Genomic DNA, 19,519 nt, shown 5'->3' with positions numbered 1-19,519 from the left:
GTATCACCAAGTCTGGTGGGGGATGCCAGCTTTGAAAGAAAAGCTTAGATAGAAGGGAATACATAGTGACAGAGAGGTGAGGAAATTCTGTATCTGATGAGTGAAGATAAAAGGAGAGAGGAAAGAAAATTTTTTTATGAGAAGAGTGGTAGATCATAGAACTGTTACAGTGGCAAGAAAAAGGCCGTGCTGAGTTGTGGGGTTTTTTTTTTTCCTCTTTTATAACCATCTCTCATAGTGTGGTGGACTTCTCTTATTTTTTGCCTACACAGCCACCAAATACCCTATGTATTTTGGTTGTAGAGCTCATCTAGAGTTCCACCTCCTTGGAAGTTAGAGGAGAGGCAGGTGTTCCCTTTCCCTGCCCCCCACCCCTGGGGAAGTGACCCACAAATGCTAAGAAGGACAGATTATCCTTGGTGGCGGCATGGCATCAAGAGTGCAGGAAGTGGTCCCTGGCCACGGGGGACTGGGAGCATCCAGCTGCCTGTGGTGGACAGTGCCTTCTGTGGCTCTCCCCACTTCCCCTGTCCCATGTCTAGAGCCTGGGTCTTCTTTCCAACTGGGGTTCATGTCTGTGTTTGCAGCCTGAACCCCCAACCAATACCTTCATTACAAGCAGTGTACCCGACAAGCTCTAGACTTAACCGGCTAGGATCTTGGGGGACAAAGCTGAGGTGCCTCATGGATGTCCAGCAAATGTGTGTTGAGAGAATGATCTAAGAAGGCAATGGGGACTACCCAGAGAGCCTGCTGGTAGTCTCTGATTTTAAGGTGGCCTGTACAAAGTATGGAAGTCACCAAGCATGGGAGTAAGGGGGTGACCCACGGAGCATTCCAAAGGCTCAGAATAAACAGAGGCAGCCAGAAGCAAACACTGCACATGGGAAAAATGGGCTTTCGGTAGAAGAATCATAGAGATACTGCTTCGCCAGCCTGTAAAGGTAACAGGTCAGAAGGCGGATATTTGAAGACCCTTCAGGGGCATGGTAGAATAGACTTGCTGGGGAACCCCAGTAGTTGGAACTAAGTACCGAGGGTGAGAGTTATGGGGGAATAGACTTGAGTTTCTGCCTGGTGCTGTTCTAGGTTCAGCGCTCAGGGAATTCCTGCCCAGAGTCTAGGTGATCTGTTTACAGTCCTGTGATGGCGTGTGAACAGTCTGCGTTGCCGTGCTCGAGTGTTGGTTTGTTCACACCTTACGTTGGCCTTTGACTTTCGCACTTTGTGTATTTCACCCTGCTGGGTTCCTTCCTAGAGTGTGGATAGGGAGCTCCGCTTTGTTATAGCTTTTTTGAGTGTACCCAGAGACCTGTGAGGGTGCCACAGGGCTGTCTGCTCATGCCTAGGCACCTTTATGTGTTTGTCACTTGGGAAACCCAAAGGGCGTGACCTCAATCTCGACTTTGACAGGTCGGGTGTCTCTGTGTGCTCTGAACGTGTGTTGCACATGAGTGCAATTAGTCGATGCACTGCCCAGGCAGTGAGCAGAGGTGGACAGTAGTGTCTCAGAAACCCTAGTACCTACGATGTGTGCAGATGCCCATGAAATGCCCGGCTCAGTCTGCAGTAGGCCAGTCACACAGGGATATGATTAATGGCATGTTCATGTATTTACTGAGCCACAAAAACAATTTTATAAATAATGATGTAATCAGTGCTTCCACAAAGGGTGAGGGTGGGGGACACCATTATTGCTGTGGCTCAAAACAGGAACTCTTGGCCCAGTTATATGTTTTGTGTAGCATACAAGGTGTCCTTTAAATTTTTGAAGCAAATTCTGATACGTGCTGCATCATGGATGAAACTTAAGGACATTATGCTAAGTGAAATAAAGCCAGTTATTAAAGGACAAATGCTGTATGATTCCACTTCTGTGAGGTACCCAGAGTAGTCAGGTTAATAGAGTCAGAAAGCAGGATGGTTGTTACCATGGGCTGTGGGCAGGGGAGAATGGAGAGTTAGGGTTAAATGGGTGTAGAGTTTCTGTTTGGGAAAATAAAAAGTTCTGGAGATGGAAAAAGTTCTGGTGATACTTTGCACAACAGCGTGAATATACTTAATGCTACTGAGCTGTACACTTAAAATGCTAAATTCTAAGTTACATATATTTTACTACAATTTTAAAAATTGAATTTGGTGTTCCTGTGTTTAAAAGGAGAGAGTTCATGTGAAAATCTGGATTTCTGTTTTCTTCTTGCAAAACTGGAAGAGGTAGGTACACTCGGCTGGAGTTCCCACCAGGCAATGGTTGATGGAGAGAGGTCTGGCTTCCCACCCCCACCCCCACCCCCAACTCTTCAGTTGTACATCTGGCCTGCTTTCCTTATTGGTATTTCCTGCCCGGTGGCTCTCTCAGCATCTCCCTGCACTGACGTACTCATGACCAAGTCTGTCTCCAGCCCAGACATCTCCTGAGGTCCACACCCATTCTGTTGGGGCTGCTTAGAATAGCCACTCCAGTGTTCCAGAGTGCCTCTGGCCTCAGCATGCTCCCTGCTAACCTGCCAGGAAACACGGCCCACACTCACCCACTTTTCTGCGCCACGAAATGTGGAAGTGATTTAAGACTTTTCCCTGTCCCTCAGCTCCTATAGTCAGGTGGTCCCAAAGTTCCCTTTCTTCTAAAGGTCTCTAGAATCCATTCCTTTTCCTGTTTCATTCCCCCCATTGTTCTAGTTCCGACTTCATCTGTTTTGCTTGTGTTACGTCAGTGGTCTCCCCATTTCACCCCTCTCCCGACTATCTGCGCCCCTTGCTAAAACATGTAGTTATGTATATAAGTGAGCCCCCTGCTTATAGTCCTTTGTAGAAGCCCCGCCTCGAGTCGTTGTCCCTCCTCCTGCTACTCAGAGCCCTTCCCAGTCTCCCCTCTTCACAGGTCCCCACATCTTATCGAGTCACAGAATTCCCTGGGATTTTGGGGGGAGATTCAGCCACCTCATCCCCCACTCCTGGACCCTTTGCCTTGACACATCTTTGTGTGAGCCAGGACGGTGTTTAGGGAATGAGTGAAGAGGAGAGCAATGCCCAAGGCCTGTGCTTTTTTGTTTTGTTTTGTTTTTATTTTAATTTTTTTTTTGCGGTACGCGGGCCTCTCACTGTTGTGGCCTCTCTCGTTGCGGAGCACAGGCTCCGGACGCACAGGCTTAGTGGCCATGGCTCACGGGCCCAGCCGCTCCGCAGCATGTGTGATCCTCCCAGACCGGGGCATGAACCCATGTCCCCTGCATCGGCAGGTGGACTCCCAACCACTGCGCCACCAGGGAAGCCCGCTTTTTTGTTTTTAAATAGCCTTATTGAGATATAATTCACACACCATACAATTCACTCATTTAAAGTATATAGTTCAATGGGTTTTGGTATTATTATTTTTTTTAAATTGTGTTAAAATATACATAACATAAAATTTGGCATTTTAACCATTTTTAAGTGTACAATTCAGTGGCATCAATTACATTCACATTGTTATGCAACCATCACCACAGTCTATTTCCAAAACTTTTTCATCATCCCATACTGAAACTCTATACCCATTAAACAATAACTCCCCAAACCCTCTCTCTCCGCCATCCCAGCCCCTGGTAACCACCATTCTACTTTCTGTCTCTATGAATTTAACACGTACAGGTACCTCACGTAAGTGGAATCATACAGTATTTGTCCTTTTGTGTCTGGCTTGCTTCACTTAGCATAGTGTTCTCAGGGTTCACTCATGTTGTAGCATGAGTCAGACCTTCGTTCCTGTTTAAGGTTGAGTAATATTCCATTGAATGGACGTGCCACGTTTTGTTCATCCATTCGTCAGTTGACGGACATTTGGGCTGTTTCTGCCTTTTGGCTATTGCTAGGTAATGCTGCTCTGGCCATGGGGGTACAAGTACCTGTCCAAATCCCTACTCTCAATTCCCTTGGGTGTATTCTTAGTTGTGCCTGGTTATATTTGTTTAAATTTTTGAGGAACTACCAAAAACTGGTTTCCACAGCATCAAGACCCTTGCTTTTTAACTAAAAACATACAGATATGCACCGTTTTCTCTGCAGATGTTTTAGGACAACATAAAAAATCTCTGAATATGTTTTGGCTTATAATTTTATCTATGTTTTGGGTTGGCCAAAAGGTTCGTTCGGCTTTTTCCGTCAGTTGGCTCTAGTAGCGTTTAGTTGTCTTTAACTTCATTCGAAACAATTGGATTGGATTGTGACAGCTGTCATATCAGAGTGCATTAAAAAAAAAACATCAAAATTGGTGAATTTTTGTGTAGACATTTTAATATTGAAGATGGAAGGAAAAACAACATTTTTGGCATATTATGATTTATTATTTCAAGAAAGGTAAAAACGCAAAAAATGATTTGTGTGGTGTATGGAGAAGGTGGTGTGACTGATCGCATGTGTCAAAAGTGGCTTGTGAAGTTCCGTGCAGATTTCTTGCTGGACAGTGCTCCACAGTCGGGTGGACCTGTGGAAGTTGATAGCGAATCAAATCGAGATATTAATTGAGAACAATCAACGTTATACCACGCGGGAGATAGCCGACATACTCAGAATGTCCAAATCAAGCGCTGAAAATCATCTGCACCAGCTTGGTTACGTGAATCGCTTTGATGTTTGGATCCCACGTAAGTTAAGCGAAAAAAACCTTCCTGACCGTATTTCCACGTGCGATTCTCTACTCAAACTTAATGAAAACATTCTGTTTTCAAAACAAATTGTGACGGGCGATGAAAAGTGGATACTGTACAATAATGTGGAATGGACGAGATCGTGGGGCAAGCGAAGTGAATCACCACCAACCACACCAAAGGCCAGTCTTCATCCAAGGAAGGTGATGTTGTGTATGTGGTGGGATTGGAAGGGAGTCCTCTCTTATGAGCTCCTTCTTGAAAACCAAACGATTAATTCCAAGTACTGCTCCCAATTAGACCGACTGAAAGCAGCGCTTGATGAAAAGCGACCAGAATTAGTTAACAGAAAACGCATAATCTTCCATACGGGTAATGAAAGACCGCGTGTTTCTTTGATGACCAGGCAAAACCTGTTACAGCTTGGCTGTGAAGTTCTGGTTCATCTGCCATATTCACCAGACATGGCACCTTCGGATTTCCATTTATTTAGGTCTTTACAAAATTCTCTTAATGGAAACAATTTCAGTTCCCTGGAAGACTGTAAAAGGCACCTGGAACAGTTCTTTGCTCAAAAAGAAAAAGTTTCAGGAAGATGGAATTATGAAGTTGCCTGAAAAATGGCAGAAGGTAGTGGAACAAAAGGGTGAATATATGGTTCAATAAAGTTCTTGGTGAAAATAAAAAATGTCTTTTATTTTTACTTAAAACCCGAAGGAACTTTTTGGCCAACTTGATATTCTTATCCCTAAGTCTATATACATCACCAATGACTCAGGTTTTGTAGTAATTGTTTTTTTATTTTGCTATTTAATGTTTTTCTTTCCCTAATTATAATGGTCCTTTAGCCTGTGTGGTTGCTGTCGCCGAGGCGTGACGCCCCTGGTACACTGCCCTAAAGATCTGCGCCCGCAGGTCTGTTGGGCAGAGGTGAGGGGGTGTGGCATCCATGCAGAGGATCATGGGTGCCCGGCTCCTGTGATTCACAGCACCCCCGCCCCACCTCCCTGCAGGTGATCCGCAGGCACACGCTGGAAGAGAAGCTGCTCTGCCTGGTGCGGCACCGGGCAGGCCACCACTGCCAGAATGCCGTGATCGTCATCCTCATCCTGGCCTGGGAGGGCATCCCCCGAAGCCTCGGAGACACCCTCTACCAGGAGCTCACCGATACCCTCCGGAAGTACGGGAACCCCACCAGCCGGAGATGTGGCCTCAACGATGAGTATGTGGACGGTCCCAGTGGGCAGGGGTGGGGCAGTGGGGTCAGGGCCCTGTGTGTCCTGCCAAGTTAGGACTGTGGTGGAAAGAATGCTTACCTACGGATCTGGCCTGGGGTCTGGCCCTGGCTGGGGAGGCTCTCTTGACTCAGCTTAGCTTTGCTTTCCGCCCCAGGTTGACTCTGAGGCTCTAATAGTGGTAACAAGTGTGGAAAAGTGTGAGTGCCCCGCTAATATAAGGCATCAGTGGTACTCACAAGACCTACCCTTATAGGGTCCCCTCCCCCATTTTTTAAATTAAGATATTTTTACTTAGAGTAAAATTCATCCTTTGAGGTGTACAGTTTGAAGAATTTGACAGATGTTTACGGTCATGTAGCCACTGCCACAATGAAGATATAGAAGAGTTGCATCACCCCTCAGACTCCACCGTGCCCTTTTATAGCCAGGCGCTTCTCCCCACCCCTGGCAAACACAAATCTTATTTCCTGGGGCTTCCCTGGTGGTGCAGTGGTTGGGAGTCCGCCTGCCGATGCAGGGGACACGGGTTCGTGCCCCGGTCCGGGAGGATCCCACATGCCGCGGAGCGGCTGGGCCCATGAGCCATGGCCCCTGGGCCTGTGCGTCCAGACCCTGTGCTCCACAACGGGAGAGGCCACAACAGTGAGAGGCCCGCGTACCGAAGGGGGAAAAAAAAAAAATCTTATTTCCTGTCCCTGTAGGGTTGCCTTTACGAGAATGTCATATGAATGGAACCATACATCATGTAGCCTCCTGAGTCTTGCTTCTTGCCCTGAGCACAGTGTTCTGAGTTTCATCTATGGATGTGTGTATCAGTAGCTCGTTCCTTTTCACCACTGAGCAGTATTCCACTGTGTGGGTGTGTCACGATTTGTTTATTCATTCCCCAGTTGGAGGGCATTTGGGTTGTTTCTGGATTTTATTAAGTGTTGGATGGTAAAGTCAGTGTTCATTGGTTTAAAGGCCTGTCAGCACCTGGGCCTGCAAGAAGCAGGCATGTTCAAACTCTGTGGTTCACATTCTTCCCGTTTGTGTGGTCTGTGTTGGAGCTGGTCAGGATATTAAAGTTAAGGCAAAGTGTAAACGTTATTGGGTTTTTGATTAGATCCTCCCCAGCCATCTCAAACAGCCCGTGTGCTTCTCCCCGCAGCACACTCTCAGACTTCAGGCTCGGGTGGGAGCCAAACAGGCTGCTCGGAGCTGATTCCCTGCCCACAAGGGTAGAGATTTGGGAAAGGAGCTGAGGTCAGGGAAGGATGTCATGGCCGTCACTGGGAGGCCAGTGGATGCCAGGCCTCAACAGGGCCTCCCCCCGAGGAAGGGGGAAAATTCCAGAACTAAAAATGTGCCTCGTATGCCTAACATGTGATATATGTTGCAGCCGTACCTGCGCTTGCCAAGGCAAAGACCCAAATACCTGTGGTGCCTCGTTCTCCTTCGGTTGTTCCTGGAGCATGTACTTCAATGGCTGCAAATATGCTCGGAGCAAGACTCCTCGCAAGTTCCGCCTCGCGGGGGACAACCCCAAAGAGGTGAGCACAGCCCCACAGGGAGCATGAGACCCTCCCACTCACCCTGTTCCACCTACTGCCTTTAGTAGTCCCGGTGGGATGTAGGATTAGCATACTGTGACTCAGATGTGTAGAAAATGGAACTTCCTTTCTTTTTTTTGAACTGACCTTATCTTGCAGTGAAATAAGGTATGTGGGGTGTAGTGTGGAGGAATACGATGAGTGAAAAATTAGACTTACCAATTACAGGTACCTCAGACTCTTGCAGTTTAGAAAAGTCTCTTTAAGGTAAATGTTCAGATTCCTCATTAGAACTTGACCCGCTTAAAGGGTTATTTCTCCCCTCCATTCTTCTCAAGACATCTTTCTGGGTGTGACGTGTGGCACAAAGAGGGGCCACTGGCCCTCAGGCCACCTTCTGGCCGATGCTGGATGTCCCGAGGTGTCCCTCATCCTGCCTGGCTGCTGGGCCCACATCTCTGTGCACTTGTCCAGTTGTCTAGGTCCTTGGTGTCTCCTTGCTGGGGGCCTGGCACGGTCCTCGGGCACTGGTCTGGCATCCACATGGTATGGCCACTAGGCCTGAGGCCTCCTCCCGCCCACCAGAGCTCCTCCCCAACCCAGTGACAGCAGCACAAGGGGCCTCAGGGTCTCCTCTGCAGGCCGAGCTTAGGCTGGGAACCAGAAGCGTCAGGTCAGGTCACCTCCCACTCTGCCACTTCTCTGTTGCCCTGGTTATGAGGGCCATCCCAAGGGGGTCTCCACTTGGAGTCCAGATGCAAAGCAGGCATAGGCCTGAGTGGTCTCTCTGTCATGTCTCCTCCAGCCTCCCTGCCTTCTGCCTCTGCTACTGTGAGAGGGGTACTGGATCCAGGCAATACCTTGATCCCAGCCTCTACCTTCCAAACCTCTCCAAGCTCCTTTTACCAGAAGGGCTTCCCCATTTTCCAGGAGACAGGGACTCTCCTGGGGCACATTTTTTTTACACCACATGTAAATTTCTATGCTCAGACTTCCAAGCTTTGCTTTTCAGAAATAAAAGGAAGCACGTCCAAATTTAGAACCCCTTTTTTCCCCTCAAAGCCCAGCTTTCTGACTATTACACGACCTAGTCTAAGAGTCTGATTTGACACTAGACTTTTACTTATGGCAGTGCCTGGCCTCCCCCAGAAGCAGCAAATGCAGTTGCTTCAATGAATGGAGGAGTCCCAGTGCCACCAGGAACTAGGAATTACCATGAATGAAAATAATGGCTTTAATTTCTCACAAATACTTTCCCTGTTCCATCAGCTACCATTTCCTGTGCACTAAGTGCTGGGTACTCCGCCCAGCACCTCACAGGTGTCTCAGTTAATCTCATGACAGCCTGAGGATCTAGGCCCTGTTACTGCTCCCTTTACACGTGAGGCAAATGGTTTGCCCAGGGCCATGTGACAGTGATGATGAAGTCAGCATTTAAACCCTGGCCTGTGTTTCCCCAGAGCTCACAAGCCTCACCCCCGTGTTGTGCTGGCTTCCGGCCCACTATGCTGGTGGCAGCGTCTGGAAGGCAGCCAGGGAGGTGCAGTGAGGCTGGCTGGCAACTCTGGCCGCCCTGCTGGACAGACAGCTGAGCCATTGGTCTCACCCTTCCATTTCTAATTCTGTGAGTTTGGTACCTTTTTTCTTCCCTCTTCCTCTTCTTTCTTCTCCATAAACTCTCCATGCCTGTGCTCAAGGCTGGCTAGGAGCCCCCATAGCCCAACTTGTTACCCTCAGAGAGCCAGAGAGAGGCTGCAGATACCTTAAACTCTCTGCCAGTCTGAGGGCTGCTGCTCTGTCGAGGGCAGCGCTATCCAGTGGAACGTTCTGTGATGATGGAAATGTTCTCTGTAGAAAACACAGCCACGGGAGCCACATGTAGCCACTGAGCATTTGAAACGTGGCCAGTGCAGTGGAGGGGCTGAATTTTTTTAAATTTTTAAATTTAAAAAAATTAATTGAAACTTCTTAATTTTAAAAAAAATTTTATTTAATTTTAATTAAAATGAATTTATATTTCAATAGCCACACATGGCTTGTGGCTAAACACATGAGATGGTGCGGGTCTAAAGGACAGAACATTGTGGTCTGGCCGTGTACCTGGCTGGTGATGGGCGCTGAGCCTAGCTGGCTGTGGGATTTCTAGCACGGGCCTCACCCACCTCTCCCTGCCTTTATTTACCTGTCTGGACCACTGCAAGAAGGACCCACGCCTGCCGCTCGTGCTTGTACGTGCCTGCCATCCCGCACCTCTGACCTAGGGTGTTGAGCAAGTGCTTAGCAAGAGCAGGAACCTGTTCTAGGTGTTCTGAGCAGCACTGGGCTGGAGCCTGGCAGAACAGGTGCTTAGTAGTCAGGGTGACCAGACCCTCAGGCAGTGTCTTTCCTGGTGAGCTTCAGCGTCTCCAGCATTAAAACAGACCTGGCACCCCTCCCAGAGGGAACACCATAAAGATACCTGATAGCACCTTACTTCCTGCCTTCCCAGTGGCACCCCGACAGTGGTTCTAGAATGGAGGTCAATTTCCCATGTGCAGAGTTTGCCAGGCAGGGCTGCCCTGGAGGTGTGTGACTGTTCTTCTGTCCACAGGAAGAAGTGCTCCGGAAGAGTTTCCAGGACCTGGCCACCGAAGTTGCTCCCCTGTATAAGCGGCTGGCCCCCCAGGCCTATCAGAACCAGGTACTGAGTCTTGGGCTGTTCTGTGCCCACATGTCACCCACATCTCTGCCCAGGCTCCCTGAAGTGGGGGAACAGCGGAGTGGGTTCCTTACGGGAAAAGCCCAGCCAGAGCTAGAGCAGTGATCTTTGTTAAGGTCTTTGTTAAGATCCCTTGTTTACACCAAGCCGACCACATCCCAGGCTGTCTCTCCTGTATCCTTGGTCTTTGTCTCTCTCCCCTTAATAATCCTCCACCTCCTCTGCTCTGGTTTCTACTGGGGAGGCTTGAGTTTCTCTCACCTGTCACTGCTGCACCCCATAGACGAGGTGAGAGGGACTTGAGATAACCCAGAAGGAAGTAACCCCTTATAGGGACTTCAGCCAGAAAACCTCCCTCCTACAGCCCAAGTACAAGATGGCTGTGGTCCTTAACCTCCTTCCTCCCTCCTTCCCTCTAAGACCTGGCCTCCCCCATGCCGAATCAGGGCCACTCACCTCAGGTCACTCGAGCAGCTGTCCTTGGCCATCCACACAGGTGACCAATGAGGAAATAGCGATTGACTGCCGCCTGGGGCTGAAGGAAGGGCGGCCCTTCTCAGGGGTCACGGCCTGCATGGACTTCTGTGCCCACGCCCACAAGGACCAGCATAACCTCTACAACGGGTGCACGGTGGTAAGGAAGCCTGTGACCTGTCACAGCCCCACCTGAGAGACGATCCTGGGAGGGCGCACACCTGTTCTCTGCAGATAGGTGGGCTCAAGGCAGGGAGGGTCCCTGCCAGACTACCTGCTCCTGCCCACTTTTCTGGGAAATGCAGGGGCAAGGCTGGCTTGGGTGCTGCAGAATGCAGCCTCTTGGGCACCCAGTGTCTCCCAGTTCTCTAAAGTGTGCTCCAGGTCTCTCTGAGCACTAGGATTTAAGTCCAAACAACCTTTTGATTCATGCATTGAGCAAATGTTTATTGTGCCTCAGGTACTGCTCTAGATGCCGGGGAATAAACCGGACAGAGTGCTGCCTAAAAATGTGATATAATGTCCAGTAGCAAGGAAGGCTGTGAGGAGAAGATGAAGTAGGGTAAGGGATGAAATGACAGCACATGCTATTTTAGATGACATGGAGAGAGGCCTGTATGAGGAGGGGCACCTGAGCAGAGATGCGGAAGTAAGGGACTGAATGCGTGAGGGTGGGGTGCTCCAGGCCGAAGGACCAGCGCAGGCAAAGGCTCGGAGGAGTGAGATTAGAGGGGCAGGCAGGGGTGAGGTCGCAGGGAGCATGGGAGGCTGGGAGGGCTGTGGGTTGTGCTCTAAGTGTGATGGGAAGCCCTGAGATCTCATTTATAAAGTCAGAAGCACTCTCTTGCTCCTGCAGATGGAGAATAAAATATGTTGGGGTAGGGGTGGGTGGGGGAGAATCAGAGCAAGCAGGCCAGGTAGGAGGCTGGGACACTTGTCCAGGCCAGAGGTGACAGGGCTTGGGCAGGAGTGAGGATGGGGTGTGGGGAGTACTTGGACAGGTTGTGGGTTGATTTTGAAGGCGTAGCTGAGAGTAATTGCTGTTGGGGTGGACCTAGGATGTGTGAGTTGCTTGAGCAACTAGGCAAGTGTTGGTGTTTACTGAGATGTAGAATACCAGGAGAGACCAGTTTTGGGGTGAAAAACAATAATTCTATTTTGAGATGCCTGCTAGATGTCCAGGTGGAGATGTAGAGTAGGCAGGGGAGAGGGAGGGTCTGGAGAAATGAATTTGAGACTGGGGAGCACTGAGTTCATAGCCAGTGGAGAGCACTGAGTTTATAGTTAGGGCCATGAGCCTGGATGCTGGCCCCAGAAGAGTGAGTGCAGATGGAAAAGAGAGGAGGTTTGGGCTTGGGTGGGGGCACCCTGGAAGGGGTAATGTGGCTGTCTTCTCTGCTTTTTAACTAGGTCCTAGGAGACAGGGCTCCCAGGGGGGCTGTGGAAGAGGCAAGGGCACGGGCATATTCAACTGAAAGGGGGCTCCCAGAGTCGGTATAGCTTGTGTCCCCAAGGGGATGAATGGCCCAACCCTAGGATTTCATTTCTCCACCTTGTCCTCCTTTTCCATGTCCAAGACTGAGAAGCAAGATGGGGCAGGCTTCTGTCTACACTGTATTGTGAGGGTTTCTAGCTAAAATACAGAGAAAGAAGGAAGGGCCCTCCAGGATTAGGAGAGGGGGCAAGGAAGGAGGGTGGGGCACCAAGAGGTAGGAGCACAGTGAGGTTATTTGGATCCCAGAGCTTCCGGAGTTTGGAGTGAAAAATAAGTTTTTTCCAAAAATGAATAATATTTTTTGTTCTAATTAAACAATTATTTATTGTAAAAAATAATTTTAATACTACGAGCAAGTATAAAGCAAAAACGCCTGTTATCTCATAGGTAACCTGTGTTAGCATCGTGATGGCCGTCCATTCAGACACCTGAATGTGTGTGTGTGCACAGTTGTATACATCTTACACACTATGTGTATGTGCTGTTCCATGATCTTGCTTTTCTGAACCCAAGAATATGTGGTGGACAGCTTGCTGGTCAGTGGATATAGGCAGCACGTTCTAAGGCTGTGTGTGTGGCTGTGCCGCCACTTATCGACCAGTCTCCTGTGGATGGCAGTCAGTGCTTTTGGACTCCTCTAGAGACCACAGGGAGGGCGTCCTCAGCACAGCTTTGTGCAGTGGCCCCAGGATGAGGACACTTACAGCCCTGGAGTCCTCATTTGGCAGCTCACTGGGCAGCAGCAGGGTTTGTCAGGAGGCAGAGAGGGGAGAGAATAGCCCAGAGCTTTCCTGGGGATTTCGTGGAAAGGAATGGGCAAGGTAGGATAAGTAAGCTGAATAAGTTGAGGGTGGAGAGTTTGAATAATTTCTGCGGGCTCTGGGCTATAGAGGTGGTCCCTAGTTGTCAATACCTAGCCCTGGGGTGATTTAAGGCAGAGAGAATATTTGCCTGGTGTGTGAGAGTTTTATAAAGGAGATGGTTGGGGGTGGGAACTCTGGGTTGGTTGGTTTGTGTATCAGAGTTGCACTGGCAGGGGATCATTTGCTATCTATAGGAATTAGCTAGTCTTAGGGGAGGGACGGTCCCTCCAGGATCAAGGCCCCAAATGCCAGAACATCAGGAATACAGAAAATAAAATATAGTCAATATAAGAGTAAAACGTAAATGAGAAAAAAAATCAATCAAACCTTATTAATAATCAGAGAAACACATACCAACGACGAGGTACATTTTGATAACAGGCGAAAGTTTTAAAGAAATTAATAGCAAAAGTATCAGCAAAAGTATAGGAAAATTGAAACTCATTCTGCCAGGGTAAGCGAAACACTGGCGATCATCATTTTGGAGCGCAGTTTGGCAACATGTGGCAGTCCTCCCTTACGGCTTTTATTCTAAGGAATTAAGTATCTTAGAAAATCCAGTGAAAAGGATAAAAGTATTATTTATGATAGGGAAACAGGTTTAAGTGGTCATGAAGGATTAGTTAAATTAACACATTGATACAGTGGAATAATATTGTGTGGCTCTTAAATCATATTGGGGAAGCATACTTAACATGTAAGAAAATATACTGTGTTAAGAAAAAAAAGTTATTCTAAAACTGTATGCATAATATAAATGATCCTATTTAATTATTAAAAAGTGAGTGTGTTCTTAATAACATTAAATAAATAACATTAAAGTCTAAAAAAAAAAAAGTGAGTGTGTATATGACCAAGTATATGCAAGGGTTATTTCTAGTTGGTGGGATTATGGAGATAATTTTTATGTCCTTTGTGCTGGCCTAAATTTTCTACAACCAGCATATATAATTTTCAATTTTAAGGGCAAAAGGAGGCTGAGTGTTGAAGGCAAGGAGGGTAATGGTGGAAGGTCCGAGATCTGTGTGCTGACATGTAATGGCAATGATGGCAGTGGAGGGCAGAGCACATCTCCCAGTCGTGACCTGGCCCCTTTCTGGCCTTGTGACCCTGAGCCGGTCATCTTATCCCCCCAGAGCCTTGTTAGACAAAGTGAACGGATGTGCTTTGAAAACTGTCGAGCAGACTCTAAACGCTGGTGATACCGTTACTCTGTAAAGCTAGACAAATGCGCTTTTTAGATGCTCCGGAAAGTAATAGTGGATAGCTGGGGCTGGGACGGCGTGGGGAAGGGGCGGCCTTGTGTGCGGGACGCTCAGCCCCTCCCGCGCAGTGTCTGGCTACCCCAAGCCCAAGCACCCTCCCCGTCTCTATGTTTGGGGCAGGTCTGCACCCTGACCAAGGAAGACAATCGCTGCGTGGGCAAGATTCCCGAGGATGAGCAGCTGCACGTACTCCCCTTGTACAAGATGGCCAACACGGATGAGTTTGGCAGTGAGGAGAACCAGAACGCCAAGGTGGGCAGCGGGGCCATCCAGGTGCTCACCGCCTTCCCCCGCGAGGTCCGGCGCCTGCCGGAGCCCGCCAAGTCCTGCCGCCAGCGGCAGCTGGAAGCCAGGAAGGCGGCAGCCGAGAAGAAGAAGGTTCAGAAGGAGAAGCTGAGCACTCCTGAGAAGATCAAGCAGGAGGCCCTGGAGCTGGCTGGCATCCCCACTGACCCAGGTGTGTGGGGAGAGGGTGCCCGGCGGGGGTGGCACGGGCACTGTTGGGTGGGGGGCCCTGGACGGCTCCCTTACCACCACTCTTCCTGCCTTGAGGTAGAATTCCATACAGAAAAGTACTGGGGTCTCTCAGCCACCTGGACCATCAATTGTCTTAATTTTGTCAGTCAGCGCCATAGCTGCAGCAGCCCCGGGAAACCAGGCCAGATGGGAGGCACCTGGGAGCCAAATGAAGGCGGTCTCCCTGTCTTCCCAGAGGGCAGCTGGGCGTCCCCCCGGCTCACCGGCTCTCCTCGCTGCGGAAAGTACCGAGGCGGCAGGCGTGTGGTCTGCAGCAGGGTTTTCGGGTGTGGGGCGGCCCTCGTCCCTGCAGTGGCTGGCACAAGGGGGCTTCAGTGAGGCCGGGTTGAGTTCGCTAGAGTCGGGAAGAATGACAACACCGGAGCCCTGGGCACTGCCGGCTGCTCTTCTGGGGCTTCCGTGGGGCCGGGCCACGCTGCGCTGCACTGGGAGCAAGTCCAGCCTCACTCGTCTCGCCCGCCCAGCGGAGGAAACCTCTTGGCAAGAGGGAGCGTCCGTCTCTGTGCTTCTCTGTGCTTCTTCTCTGTCTTGCCTCCTGTCTTCCTCAGGCCTGTCTCTGAAGGGTGGATTGTCCCGGCAAAGCCTGAAGCCCTCCCTCAAGGTAGAGCCACAGAACCACTTCAGCTCCTTCAAGTACAGCGGCAACGCAGTGGTGGAGAGCTACTCGGTGCTGGGCAGTTGCCGGCCCTCCGACCCGTACAGCGTGAACAGCGTGTACTCCTACCACTCCTACTATGCACAGCCCGGCCTGGCCTCCGTCAACGGCTTCCACTCCAAGTACGCGCTTCCATCATTTGGCTACTATGGCTTTCCATCCAGTAACCCCGTCTTCCCCTCTCAGTTCCTGGGTCCTAGCACCTGGGGGCACAGTGGCAGCAACAGCAGTTTTGAGAAGAAGCCAGACCTCCACGCTCTGCACAACAGCCTGAGCCCAGCCTACGGTGGTGCTGAGTTTGCCGAGCTGCCTGGCCAGGCTGTTCCCACAGACACCCACCACCCTGCTCCACACCACCAGCAGCCTGCTTACCCAGGCCCCAAGGAGTACCTGCTTCCAAAGGCCCCCCAGCTCCACCCAGTGTCCAGGGACCCCTCTCCCTTTGTACAGAGCTCCAGTTGCTACAACAGATCCATCAAGCAAGAGCCAGTAGATCCACTGGTCCACACCGAATCTGTACCCAGAGAGCCCGGCAAGATGGGCAAAATGCCTTTGCCTGAGGCGTCTCAGAATGGGGGACCCAATCACCTATGGGGACAGTACTCAGGAGGCCCGAGCGTGTCCCCCAAGAGGACTCACAGTGTGGGTGGCAGCTGGGGTGTGTTCCCTCCTGCAGAGAGCCCTGCTGTTGTCCCCGATAAGCTTGGTTCTTTGGGGGCTGGCTGCCTGGCCCCTTCCCACTTCCCAGATGGACAGCATCAATGGGGGTTATTCCCTGGCGAGGGACAGCAGCCAGCCCCGCAGCCCGGAGGACGGCTGCGGGGCAAGCCGTGGAGCCACTGCAAGTTTGCGAACAGCGCCTCGGCCTTGGCTGGGCCCAGCCTAACTGAGAAGCCATGGGCGGTAGGAGCCGGGGATTTCAACTCTGCCCTGAAAGGTGGTCCCAGATTCCAAGACAAGCTGTGGAGCCCCCTGAAAGGGGAGGAGGGAAGGATTCCAACCCCGGGGGTGAGCCAGCTGGACAAAGCCTGGCAGTCCTTTGGCATGCCCCTGGGCCCCACTGAGAAGCTATTTGGGGCCCTGAAGACCGAGGAGAAGCTGTGGGATCCCTTCGGCCTGGAGGAGGGGACGGCGGAGGAGCCCCCCAGCAAGGGCACAGTCAAGGAGGAGAAGGGCGGCGGAGGCGGCGGCGCTGCTGGGGCAGAGGAGGCAGAGGAGGAGCTGTGGTCCGACAGTGAACACAACTTCCTGGACGAGAATATCGGCGGCGTGGCCGTGGCCCCCGCTCACGGCTCCATCCTCATCGAGTGTGCCCGGCGGGAGCTGCACGCCACCACACCCCTCAAGAAACCCAACCGCTGCCACCCCACCCGCATTTCGCTGGTCTTCTACCAGCACAAGAACCTCAACCAGCCCAATCACGGGCTGGCCCTCTGGGAGGCCAAGATGAAGCAGCTGGCCGAGAGGGCGCGGGCGAGACAGGAGGAGGCCGCCCGGCTGGGCCTGGGCCAGCAGGAGGCCAAGCTGTATGGGAAGAAGCGCAAGTGGGGGGGTGCCATGGTCCCCGAGCCCCAACATAAGGAAAAGAAGGGGCTTGTCCCCACCCGGCAGGCGCTGGCCGTGCCCACGGACTCAGCAGTCACCGTGTCCTCGTACGCCTACACGAAGGTCACGGGCCCCTACAGCCGCTGGATCTAGGCGCCAGGGTGCCAGGGAGCCAGCGTACCTCAGCGTCGGGCCAGGCCCGAGCTGCCTCTGTGGTGCTTTCGCCCTCACACCTGGGGGCGGGTTGGGGGTGCAGAAGTCTTTTTATCTATATATACATATATAGATACGCATATATATGTATTTATGGTCCAAACCTCAGAACTGACCCGCCCCTCCCTTCCCCCCAATTCCCCAGCACTTTGAAGAAGAAACTACGGCTGTCGGGTGATTTTTTCGTGATCTTAATATTTATATCTCCACGTTGGTTTTTTTCCTCCCTTGTTTGGGGGGACCTTTTATTTTCTCTTGTTTTTAAAACTCTATCCTTGTATATCACAATAATGGAAAGAAAGTTTATAGTGTCCTTTCACAAAGGAGTAGTTTTAAATTCCATTTAAAATGTGTATTTATTGGATTTTTTTAAAAGTGACAATTGTAATGGTAAAGGATCGGCAGGAAAGGCCAGAAGCACTCATTCCTGCCCAGTTGTGCTGGGCCTGGTGAGCCTGGCCCTCTTGGGAGCTGACAAGGTTCTCTCAGCCATCGGCCCCTCATGAGCCAAGTGCAGGTTGTAGCCACCCACTGCATCCCTCCTGACAGACATGCCTTCCCTTCAGGGGAGGGAGCCCTCAGGACAGCTTCTGTCCTCTCCGGTAGGATGGGAGAATCTGTAGGAAAACAGCTGGGGTCCCTTTTCCAGTCCCCGGCTTGGAGTCAGGGATGGGGGCAGGTGCACCCCAGGCCAGGCACCTGAGATGCTGGCATAGATTTTCCCAGAAACCAGGTTGGAAGTAGACAGCTTCAAGCTTGCTAGTCTCCACACTGAATCCTCTCTGTCCCTTAGCTATCAAGTCACGTGATACCGTGGTCCCCTCGGCAGCACCTCGGGATGGCGCTGGAATCCAGAGGCTCTCAGGAGCCTCTTCCGCCGAGCTGACTAGCCAACGAATACTGGCCGAAGGAATTCGTCTTAGTGGCAGATTTTTGTTTTAAAAAATGCCCCAAAGTCTGTGCTGATACCGAAAAGGGCTACTGTATCTTTAAAAACAGGAAGTTGAACCCAAGCTGTGAAAAGCCAGCGGTGCTGTAGTGTTGTGCTGGGACTTCCTTGACTCGGGCAGGCTGTGTCTGCAGGAGCTCCGCACAGCAGTGTGACAGCAGTAACGCATCTCCTTATCCCTGGATTTCACATCGGACAATGGTGCATGCCTCATACCTGAGCCCACCCCCTCCATGCTATCATCTGGGGAGTGGGGCCTACACTTAATGATTTTAAAATGCAAGAGTCAAACGTTTTCAGCAGGTCGCTATGATTGTCCTCCCTAATTGGTGCCATTTCTCTATTTGGTCATTTTCTCCTTTCCTTCCTCCCCTCTCCACCCACTCGAACATGCCCGTTCTAAAATTCTGGTGCATTCATTCAGTTCTTTGAAATGAGAATGTGGTGCTTAATTTTTTCAACATCGTTGAGAGAGGTTGGGCCTGACGGGTGGAAGCAACATGCGTTGACAGCAAGTCAGACTTCTTGGAGTGTCTGTTTTTCCTGTGGTATTAGCAGAAATTATATCCAGCTACCCATGTGGATGTGTGTGGTGAGTGGGAGGCTTCCTAAGGACACAGAGGGGAATGTGGCCCCACAGTGAATGACAGCCAAGCCCTGAGATAAACATCAGATATTTATTGAGCAGTTTTATTCAGATGTGGGTCTTCATAAAATGAGTTTAACAATCAGATGATGATGCTAAAGGCAAGTTCCTGAGCTTCCAGGTGCCTTGTGTAAGAGCTGAGAATTGACCCGCTGGGTGTTTACTGTAACTGTTCCAGAAGCACTGGCGGAGAGTCGCTGTGAGATGTCCTGAGCATTTATGTGGTCTGGTTTTAACTGTAAATAGTGAAAAAAAAAAATTTTTTTAAGCACTTTTGCCTAGATTTAAACAGCAACTTGAAAAAAAGTATGTTTTAACATGTAATTGTGGGAGAAATTGTAAATAGTAGCTGAATATTTAACGTGCTTTGTCTATCCTTCACTTTTACCATATTCTGTAAAGTTGCATTTATTTTACAGGACAAAAATGAAATATTATTGCTTTTGAAATAAATACCCAAGAGCTTATCAGGATTTCGAATTATTCAGAACTCAGATTTATAGGAAAACCTCTGACCTTCAGTTTGACAAGCTAAAGGAAGCAGAGTCTTTAATGAGCATGCTGATTTTCTAGTTTTGAGGAAAAGTTGGGTCCTTTAAATGCTATTTTGCTTATCGCATCAGTACTTTTATGCAGGTCTCATTTGACTCCGTGCTTAGGTAGATGCGGGGGTGCCTTGAAAACTTCATTTTAAATTATCTTAAGCAAGAAATACAATATTTTACAAAACATTTGGAGAATGTGACCGTCTGTATGACCCGGGAAAGCCCCAGGTTGGCTGTTG

At 50.1% G+C, this 19,519-nt stretch overlaps 1 protein-coding gene across 5 annotated transcripts in view; it reads left to right on the top strand.

Annotated features, from left to right (window-relative positions):
* Window positions 1-19,110, top strand: part of TET3 (tet methylcytosine dioxygenase 3) — a 109,173-nt gene extending 90,063 nt beyond the window's left edge. For all 5 annotated transcript variants that reach the window (XM_067704648.1, XM_067704647.1, XM_067704649.1 and 2 more), the window contains 6 exons: window positions 5,639-5,847; window positions 7,245-7,395; window positions 9,986-10,075; window positions 10,590-10,727; window positions 14,311-14,647; window positions 15,276-19,110. In XM_067704648.1, the coding sequence (XP_067560749.1) occupies window positions 5,639-5,847; window positions 7,245-7,395; window positions 9,986-10,075; window positions 10,590-10,727; window positions 14,311-14,647; window positions 15,276-17,080 (2,730 nt within the window). In that variant the 3' untranslated portion in view covers window positions 17,081-19,110. The remainder of the gene's footprint in view (window positions 1-5,638; window positions 5,848-7,244; window positions 7,396-9,985; window positions 10,076-10,589; window positions 10,728-14,310; window positions 14,648-15,275) is intronic.
* The last annotated feature ends 409 nt before the right edge of the window (window positions 19,111-19,519 follow it).

Source organism: Pseudorca crassidens, chromosome 14 (genome assembly GCF_039906515.1).
Source record: "Pseudorca crassidens isolate mPseCra1 chromosome 14, mPseCra1.hap1, whole genome shotgun sequence".
NCBI lineage: Eukaryota > Metazoa > Chordata > Mammalia > Artiodactyla > Delphinidae > Pseudorca > Pseudorca crassidens.
This window is presented reverse-complemented; position numbering and strand designations above follow the sequence as displayed.